The sequence below is a fragment of the Equus quagga genome, chromosome 9 (assembly GCF_021613505.1).
Source record: "Equus quagga isolate Etosha38 chromosome 9, UCLA_HA_Equagga_1.0, whole genome shotgun sequence".
Taxonomy (NCBI): Eukaryota; Metazoa; Chordata; class Mammalia; order Perissodactyla; family Equidae; genus Equus; species Equus quagga.
In genome coordinates this window covers 62802562-62812315 of record NC_060275.1, presented here as the reverse complement: position 1 = coordinate 62812315, position 9754 = coordinate 62802562, and the positions used below count along the sequence as shown (strand labels likewise).

Genomic DNA, 9754 nt, shown 5'->3' with positions numbered 1-9754 from the left:
ATGGGGCGAGGGGCAGAACCTGGCTGGAGTGACAGCTGGGGCGGGAGAGCTGAGCCCAGGCAACCAGGGCCCCTCCAGGGCGTCCCAGGGTCTGCCCCACGTGCGCCTGGCCCCTAACACGTAGCCACATTAGGAACAGCGGCTCCTGGTGGGTCAGGCCTGATGCAAACTTAAGGAGTTTGTATGTGGGAGATTCCTGGAAGAATGTTCAAGAAATAGATCGCTGTTGCTGCTATCTTCCTGACACCTACTTAACGGCTACTATTAGGTGTCAGGCACCCTACGTGTGTTATGTCGGTTACATTCATATACAGGCACACATCCTCAAAATCAAATTTAAAAACCCCTCGGGGCAGGTATTATTTTCTCATTTTATGGAGAAGTTAGACCTATTCAGGAAGCGACAGAGCTGGCATCTGGATTTGAGTCTGATGGGCTTGCCTCATTCATTGATGCAACGAGAACTCACTATGCGCCAAGTACGTGCCAGATGACATGCCACGTGCTAGGACTAAGTGATGCAATAACCCTGGGTCTTTGTCCCTACAGACCCTCTAGACCGTGCGGGGAGACAAGAAAGAGTCAGGAGCAAGGTGATGGGCAGGTATGGCTGTTGTGGGAACCTAATGGATGGTGTCAAGAAAGACTACCGAGCACAGGAAGGGGCAGTGGGGGGAAATGCCTCGGGCAGAAGGATCAGCACGTGCAAAGACAGGAGTCTCGAGAGTTCAGTGTAGGTCCAGCACAGAATGTGAAGAGAGCTCTGCCTGAGAAGGTGAGGCAGGGGCGCCGTGTGAATGCCCGTAGCCCAAGGGGGCCAGCAGGCTGACAGCCCACTGTGCACCTCTCCTCTCTCCATGCTCAGTGATGTCCCCTGGGTAGAATGCACACCACAGAAACTGACAACAAGGGAGACAATTTTAGTTTCCTGCCTTGGGCAACCGCTCTAATGATGGGACCGGTCACTCAGGTAAGGAACACTAGGGTAGGGCCATCTGAGCTCCCTTTTCAAGCTTGAGGTACTTGGGTGGCAAAATGGGGATGTCCAGCAGGTGGCTAGATACCTAGCTCAAGCTATTTCTATCTGATCACACTGTCTTCTAGGAACACAACAGTTCAACCCTAAAGTGGCTTGGTATTAGCTGTCCTGTTCGAGATCCTTCTGTTGAACTGACATGCATTACATATACGAACCACAAATCTCATGTGTTACGGAGCCTACACCATGAACAATTTTGAAGTCCTTCTTAATTAGAAAATCCTCCAATTTAATCTCTAATTATCAACACCTAAATTGACTGCCCTAAGGAAGCACGCCTCAAGTCCTCCCATTTGGTGGCCTTGGCCGGCTAACACCTGCAGACCTGCCTTCATTCTTTCAGGCCGAGAAAACCCCCCGGGGCTGCGGCCCGGCACAGTTATTACAACAGGAGGGGCTGAGGCGGGGTTTTATTTTATCCATTTATTATCATTTAAAATATGTTAAAATTTTAACATAGTGGAAGCAGGAAATTTAATCATGCACGGCAGTCTGCAAAAAAACCCAAAAAACAAACAGCAAACAAAACTCCACAGAAACAAAAATTGACATCAATAATATAATATATTAAAATTCCATTTAGGCAAGGATCTAAAGAAATGTAACATACGCACACCTCTTAGAGAAGAACTTTTCCTCTTCAGTGCCCTAAGGTTTGAGAAACTCTTCAAGCAGAATCCGCTTTCTTAAACCATAGATGCTTAATGGAACAAACGGGTACAGCCAGGTCTGAATCTCGTTCTTCTGTTCCTTTTCTCTCCCTCCAAAAAAAGATGGCACTCCGCTTCCATGGGGGCATTTGTGGCTCTTTCTGTGGGTGGAAGAGAAGAGGTGCTTGTGTTTCCAAACTGTGGGACTGACTCCACAGAAGCCGAGTCTCAGATCCAGTCACTTACACAAGACAATAAGGTCTGGCGACAAATCAGAATTGTTCAGACAAATGCTGGACACCAAGCTCCCTGTTCTAAGACCTTCCCTTTCAGTGGTGTGTCTCTGTCTGCAAGGATGGGCCCAAGGCCCGGTGTGACAGAGCTCCTGTCACATGTGCCCACAGCCCTGGGCAGGCCAGGGCGCCTGCAGGCTCTGCAGGTGGGCTCCTGGGAGGGTCTGCTCGCGGCGGCCAGTGCCCAGCTGACTGGTCTCACCCTGCTCCTGGGCACATCCCAGGAGAGCTGGGAGCACTCCCGAGAAATAGTCAACAGAACAAAAAGAAGAATTAATGAGTGATGAAAAAAATGTGCTTATTATTATTAGTTTTTAAAGATTCACGCTTTCCTGAGTAAAGTACACAAAAGTCTCACATGAAGTCTTCTTAAAGCACCAGGCCTCTATCGCTTAGACTCTCTGCTCTGAGGGCAAATCTGAGCCGAGCGAAAGGTGAGGCGAAAACAGGGACAATGTATTTATGAACACTTCTTCCCGAGATTCTATCACTTGAGAGTTTTATGCTTGCAGAATGAGAAGTGGCTTCTTTTACGATGAGGGAGAAGAAGAAAGGGGTATGTGCGGGCTTCTTCGGTCTGTTTGTTGCAAAGCTTCAGAGCTGAAAAGACCCCAGGGAAGATAAAGATGTTCACAAACCGAACCCACGCCTGGGCCTCCCCGTCGGCATCCCCGGATCAGTCCTCAAAATCCTTTAAACACGTAAACCACAGACACTTTGAAAGGTCCAGATTAAATACAGATAAGACCATGGGGAGACTGAAAGTAAACCAACGCAGGCCAACTCCATTGCTGGGAGAAAGCGGTCCTGGTGCCACGGCAGCTCAGGAGGCACCCTGACCCGACTTCTTGGCCTGAGACAGCATCTTCCTCAGTGAGGCCCTGGGAGCTCCTGAACATGAGGAGGAGTTATCAGTCCTCAGGGCGGGGCCCAGCTGGACCGTCATCACCTTGACGATGTCTGTCTGTGTCAGAAGCAGCAAGGCTTTGCCATCAGTCTGCTGCACGTAAATAAATGAACACAAACGAAAACATCCTGCCCCAAAAGCCTGTCTACTCGAGCAGCTCCCGGGCGCAGAGCCGAGGGGTACGCCCTGTGGGAGCTCCCGGGCGCAGAGCTGAGGGGCACGCCCTGGGCACCGTCCCAGGGCGGGGTGGCCTCCCTGCAGAGCTCAGGAATGACAAAGAATGACGGGCCAGCACAACTCCACTTCCCCCAGGACTCTGAAGCTCAGTTAAATTTAAAAAATGTTCACTCTGTTAAATATGAACTCAGTATACACTAACTATTCCCAGGCTAGATTTCTATTATTACATTTTAAAAATCTTGGCCTGAATTTGTATCAAGAGCCTTAAAAATAAGCTACTTTCATCCACTAAGTAAATCTCCAGGAATTTTTCCCAAGAGAACAATGTACAACGAGTACACTCTAGTGTTATTTATAATAGTGAAATACTGAAAACAACCTATCATTTCAAAAACAGCAGAAGTCAATAATTTATGTTATCACCTAGGATGGCTTATCAGGCCGTCACCAACATTCACGACTCAGTGAAACACTTCACAATTTGGAAAATGTTTCATGAATCATTAAGCAACAAAACATGACACGATGATACAGAAAGATCTGTTTTGATTTGTGAAATTAGATGGACGTGACCACATGTATACATATACATAGTTAAAATATTTGATGCCTTTACACCAAATGTGAAGGGAAGTTATCTTTGGCTGGTGGAATAGCGGCTTGGTTTTTATTTTCTTTTAACTTTCCTGTACTTAAATTTTTTTCTATGATAAATACAAACTATTACAAACAAAAACGCATATGAAATAAATATTTATTTGTTAACTTTTAAAACACAATGTGGTCTGAAATGTAATGGCTTACCCAAGAGTCACGGGATGGCGAGTGGCCACCACGCAGGTCGCGTTTCCACAGTTTCTGGGGGCCCCAGCGTGATGCCCGGGGACTGTGGGCATGTCCTACACTCACGTCACCTATCCACACAGTCAGGATCAGAATGAGTCCTGGTTTCAGAACCAAGAAGACAGAATGAAAGGGTATTCTGTGGCAACGCCTTTCCACGAACCTAACACTGTGGTTCTGATCCTTTTAAATTAATGATACAAATCCCTTAGTGTCAATGTCCCACTGAGGAAGGAAGGATCAATGGGGATCCCAGGAGGGGGCTAAAGTTTTAAAAGAGTTTCAAAAAGCTTCCTGTGCATTTACGATAGATCGTCTGATGAAAAATTGTCTATTTAGAGAACAGAATATCTTCCCCATGGGGTAAAACGCATATTTCCCACAGCAGAGGAGAGAGTCTGCCTGCTCCCACACCCTAACCTGGGTTCAGCTCCAGCGTTTTCACGCAAAATTTGCTGGCCAAATAGCCAGTCGTCCTAAGAATAAGGTAACAATGGTGGCTCTGGTGACGATGACAACACTTCACGTTTGTGGAGTTAGACTAACCTCTTCTATGTGTTTGATCTGCCAACGACCCTGTGAGGCGAGGAGGAATCTACCTACTGTAAACCTAACGACTTCTGAGGCGACGCTGGGGCTGCCAGCAGGCCTTGCTGGCCTCCAGAGGAGACCCTCGGTCTGGATTCCCGCCATTTATTAAGCCCCTCCTTTGGGACAAGAACAGGGCTGGGCACTGTTAACACACTAATCCTGATCCTTAAAGGTCCCCTCACCTAAGTCTGTGTTTACGGAGGCGGGATAAGACAGGTTAGGCGATCTGCCCATGATGACACTCCTGGGCCTAAGTGCCAAGCTGGAGCAACTTGACCTAAAAGGGACTGTGGATAAGGGAGGTCATGGGGGTTCTAAATGCAGAGTGGCCTTATGTGTGAGGCTAGGCCGACTATGCCCGCACTGTGCTGGGCTGAGGTGGAAGCAGGCTAACCTCACGTTTCCTTTGGCAGCTACCCAGACTGATGCCATAATGACCCTGATGCTGAGTTCCCTGGAGATACAGGGCTTGCCGGGCGCTGAGAGGTCCAGGGCCCCAAACTCAAAGAACACATCCCTGAACCATGCAGGCCCTGAACTCCCAAGAGGGAGAGTGTATGCTGCATCCTGGAGTCTCTAGGGGTATAGTTTTCTTGGAGAGTTCTAGAGCAATGAGGGAGGCTCTGGAATCAGATGGATATGGGCCAGACTCTGACTGCCCTTTCCTTGCTATCCTCTAGTTTCTTCACGGTGAACTATCCCATAGAGTTGTTGCAAGGACTCAAGGACAACAATCGTGAAGTGCTTAGCACAGGGCCTGGCCCATGGAAAGGCCACGATAAACAAGAACCATCACTGATATCTGCACTATTATTCTGCAGCTGGTCTGGTCTCTTGTGGGCCCAGTCTCCGTGGATGTTCCAGGGCAAATGTTGAGCATTTCGAGGGAGGTTGGAAGCAGAGGCTCCATGGAAGGCTTTGGTGGCTTCTCTGCATTCCTCCTTTAGCAGGTAACGAGCAGGGAGAGTCAGGGTGGTCCAGCTTTCACCGTGGAGTAGACAACAACCCTCTGCTCCCTGGGCGCAGGCCCAGGGTGGGGTTCCTCCCTGCCCCCAGTGGAGCCTGAAGTCACAGTGCCGAGGCTTCCTGACACCCATGGGTATTAATTAGCCCATGTGTCCCAGTAGTGCATTTCTTGAGCATGCTGTATGCACCAAGCCCCACAGCGTTCTGGGCCAAAGCACAGCTAAATACGAACAAGCTAAGCCAGAGGCCGGCCCTGCTGCACCCCAGCTGCACTGCGGGGCCCTTCTTGCCCGGACCCCTTTCTCTGGCCTCCACCAACCACTCGTATTTACACTTCAGTAAATGGAAACAAAGCACTTCTGGGTGTAAAAGTGTATATAATTTCTACATTTCCTACCTCTTTGTTGAAGCTCCCGGCATGCTCTTTGCAGCCCAGAGAGACTGTACAACCTCAGCCACCCACACTAGAGATGAAAAGCCTGATTTAAAGCATGCACCTGAAATGATGTCTTGGTTTATAGTAATTCAACATTTGAGTAAAATATACTTCAAATCCCTCACACACTTGAGATTTACATAGTAACTATCAACTTACATTAGTATTTGCCAGCTCAGAAATTAGACCAGCCCCCAGTAACTTTTCTGGTCTCTTATTTCCAGGATGACCTATACAGGGTTACAGCCATCATGATGACAATGACGGTCTCTATCTGTGTGAAGCTCCGGTACTCTGGAACCTTCTCTCCTCTGATCCTCCTGTCCATCCTGTGGGGTCAGAGAGGGCTTGTGCAAAGCAGATATCACCATGATTGTCAGAGACGAGGACATGTCCACCTGGCCATGTGGCAGACCCTGGGGCCACACCGTGTCTTCCTCAGCAGCGTCTCCCGTACCTCGCCCGGTGCCTGGCCAGCAGCAGGCACTCGAGGAATCCATGCCAAGGGAATTCCCAGGGAAACAATGATGGAGCTGAAGTCCGAAGAGCTTTAATAACTCACCCAAGGTCATGCAGGGCCAGCAAGTGCCGGGGATGGTTTTGGAGATCAGGTTTTCTGACTCCAAACCCAGAGTTCCAGAAAATCAGTCTCTTCAACTCCATTTCTCATCTTTACCTTTTCCCCCCTTTCCATCCGCGCTTGCCCCAAATTCCTTTTAATAAGAGAAGTCAGACAAAGCCTTGGCTATAAGCACAGGAAGTGGCTGAGTGTTCCCCAGTGATACCTTTGGGGAGCTGACTGAACAAATGTGATGAAGGGTAGACTCCCAACGACCAAAATGACAACGGGGCTCTGACCACTCTGGCAAGGGCTGGCGCTGCTGAAACACGGGATGAAGGCAAGGTAAGAAGCAATTATAAGCGAATCCTGGAGGTGATGTTTATAGGAGGAACTGTCTTGTTGGTTTTTTGTGTTTTCTTTATGGCTTTCTGCTTCCTGTGTTGAGTGAATCCTGTGCGTTTGCCCTTCTCCTATCCCCTGTCTCTCAGGAGAAGGCCAGGGAGCTCAGGGCCTTGCACCAAATGTTCTGCAACCCAGGAGCTCTGGGAGCAGCGGCTGCCTGCAGGCCCTCCAGGAGACGCGAGCAGACCTGTCCCTCCCTATGCTCTGCAGAAGAGAACATCACAGTGCTGGCTGATTTCCACCTTACAGAGAAGCCGGGGGCAGTACCCATAAGGTGCACCCTAGGGCCTGACTCTTGGGTGTCAGGACACTTGTGGGGACCCTGAGCTCTGTCCTCACATCCTCTGTCGTCTCACAGCTGCATTGCATGTGTCTAACATGAACATTTCAGAGTGTCTTTTCAAGGGCAATCAGGGTGTGGGCGTCAAGCGCCCCTCTGATGCTGCAAGTGTATTTTATCACGAGTCATTTACAATCATCCTTCCAGAGTGTGGGATGAGGAGAATTTTAAAAATCCTCCTAAACCAGTCATCACGCTGCCATGCAATGGCAGCTGCCAGCCTAGGGGCTGGGAGGCGTTAAGGCCAGCTGGCCTGAGCGCTCAGTTCCGAGCCGCTTCACCTGAGAGCAGGTGCTCTGGCGGTCCACGCGCCCAGGAAGCCGAGTCTGTTTGCTGAGCTAACACGATTTTCTCCTTCCGAGGTGGAGGGGAGCATGGAGCAGGAGTTCGGCATCTGCAGGCAGCCGAGGGAAGCTTTGTAATACTGATGGTCGAGTTATGGGAACTGGGGCAGGTGCTGGCAAGGGCTTACGGCATGTTTCTGGGTCTTGGGACACTGTGAGGCTTGTGTGGCCCCATCATCGCCCAGGCTATACTTCTGGCCAAGTATGTCCCAACCATGGCTACGTGCAAGGCCTCTGCTGGGCACCGGGAAGGCTGAACCTGTGAGCAGGTAGAGCCTGAATTTTCAATGAGTGGTGGGAGAATAGAGGGAAAATGGTGAGGAAAGGACAGCTTTTTAATCACCATCATACACGGTCCAGTGTGCTGAAATCCAGAGGAGAGGGATAACAGCTGGGACTTCCAGAAAGCACAGACGGTAACTCAGGTGGGAACTCAAGAAAGGCACCGCAATGAAGGTGGGCGCTGAGTTGGCACTGCTGGCTGTGTGGGATTTCCGCTGGGGTGATTCTGGGCCGGTGAATAGAGAAGACCTCGGCCCAGGGCCTCCCAGGAGCAAGGCCACAAGCAGGATGCACAGTGTGCGTGTGGATGTCATCCACAGTGAAGAGTCCAGCTTGGACAGAACTGTGGAGCAGAAGGCCAGAGGTGGAAAGGGCAGGAGAGGAGGGCTGTGGCCTACAGGTGTGGGTTTGCAGAATTCAGCAGGCCCCAGAGAGCGCTGGAGTGGTGGTTCTCCCATTAGAACCACTTGGAGAGGTTTAAAAACGACTTAAGGCCAGGCTCACACCACAGAGATTCCAGACTTATCCAGCCCGATGGGGCCCAAGTGTTGGCATACATTTTTAAGCTCCCTAGTTGATTTTAATGTGCAGTTAGGGCTGAGGCCACCCGCGTGCAAGAAAGCTGGAGAGAGGCTGGGCGGCGGGTGGATCTGCAGGTCTGCGTCCGTCACTGTGTGGGGAGCACGGAGGGCCTGGCCGCTCTGCACAGGGCAGAGCCAAGAGCTGGAGGCCGAGGGGCTGCAAGATAAAACCCTGGGCAGCTGCCCACAGGCTGGGAGTGGGGCAAAAGGAATCCAAGCTGAGTCCAGGAGAGACGCCTGACAGCAGGCTTCTCAGCCGGGCACCACAGACACGCCGGCCTGCCCACTCCCTGGGGGCTGTGCTGTGTGCGCAGAGCGGTTTGCAGCATCCCCGGCTTCTGCCTGCTGGGCGCCCAGAGCACGCCCCATGCCCAGCTGTGGCAACCAACATGTGTCCAGATGTTGCCCAAATCGCCGTGGTTAAGAGGCCCCGCGCTAAAGGAAGGTTCTTCTGGGATGACTCTTTCACGGGAAAAGGGCGGAATATCATAGTAGGAAAAATAAAAATAGAAAAGCGGGGCAAGGCAGTAGCTGGAAGACACACGTTTTGCTGTGCGTGACCCGGAGCTGCAAAGGCGCAGCCGTACCCGCGCCGGCCCGGGCTCCCCGGAGACGCGCTCCCACACGCATGCGCTCCAGGCGCTTCGCTCCCAGCGCGAGGGTTGTGCGATGCTTTGACGGCCGGCATAGGCTAAGGGGTCCTTTTCTGAGCAAACAAGTGAAAACAGGATCACTGTCCCCCTTCCTAGTATTGTTAGCCAAGAAATCGCTGTCCGTGTCAAAAGGAGATTGGATTTTTTAAATGGGAATAAATGTGTTAAACCGAAGAGCGAAGAGACGAGGGCTGCCCGGCACGGGCCGGCCGGCGCCCCTCTCACAGCGGGTCTGCTCTCCCACGTGCCTGCAAGTCTCTGTCTTTTTGGAAAGAGATTCTGACGCTATTTGATCCTTCTTTTTCCAAAGCAAAAAACACGTTCCACGCAATCTATTGAGGCAGACTTTGCTGGCCAGAAATAAAAATATCCAAAGGCCTTGATGATTATTTAGTATCACTCTTCAGTATTCTTAGTATTTCTTCTCCCTAAGAATAAATTCTATTTTGAACTTTAATGGAAAGCCCATTTGGCTCCCCGTTTTGTGAATGTGAAGTGGCAGCTTTAAAGTGCCATAAAGCAGTGTCAGAAAGTTCACGGCTCGCTCTCCCCGTAAGAACTTCTCTTCTTCAGGTTTGTGGTACACGTGGCGAACTAGGAAACTGCCATCCCTTGGCCTCCCCCAGGGACAGCTGTGTGGACGCGGCTGCCTTCCTGAGACGACGGCGGCCCTGGTGGCGGGGAC

General features: G+C 50.7%; 1 protein-coding gene across 1 annotated transcript in view; it reads right to left on the bottom strand.

Moving 5' to 3' along the window:
• Positions 1 to 2304: 2304 nt before the first annotated feature.
• The window catches only part of L3MBTL4 (L3MBTL histone methyl-lysine binding protein 4), a 282590-nt gene continuing 275140 nt past the window's right edge, over positions 2305 to 9754 (bottom strand). The window contains 8 exon segments of the mRNA XM_046671181.1: positions 2305 to 2314; positions 2823 to 2886; positions 2889 to 2982; positions 3874 to 4013; positions 5294 to 5444; positions 6150 to 6234; positions 8340 to 8536; positions 9004 to 9122. Coding sequence (XP_046527137.1) covers positions 2305 to 2314; positions 2823 to 2886; positions 2889 to 2982; positions 3874 to 4013; positions 5294 to 5444; positions 6150 to 6234; positions 8340 to 8536; positions 9004 to 9122 — 860 coding nt within the window.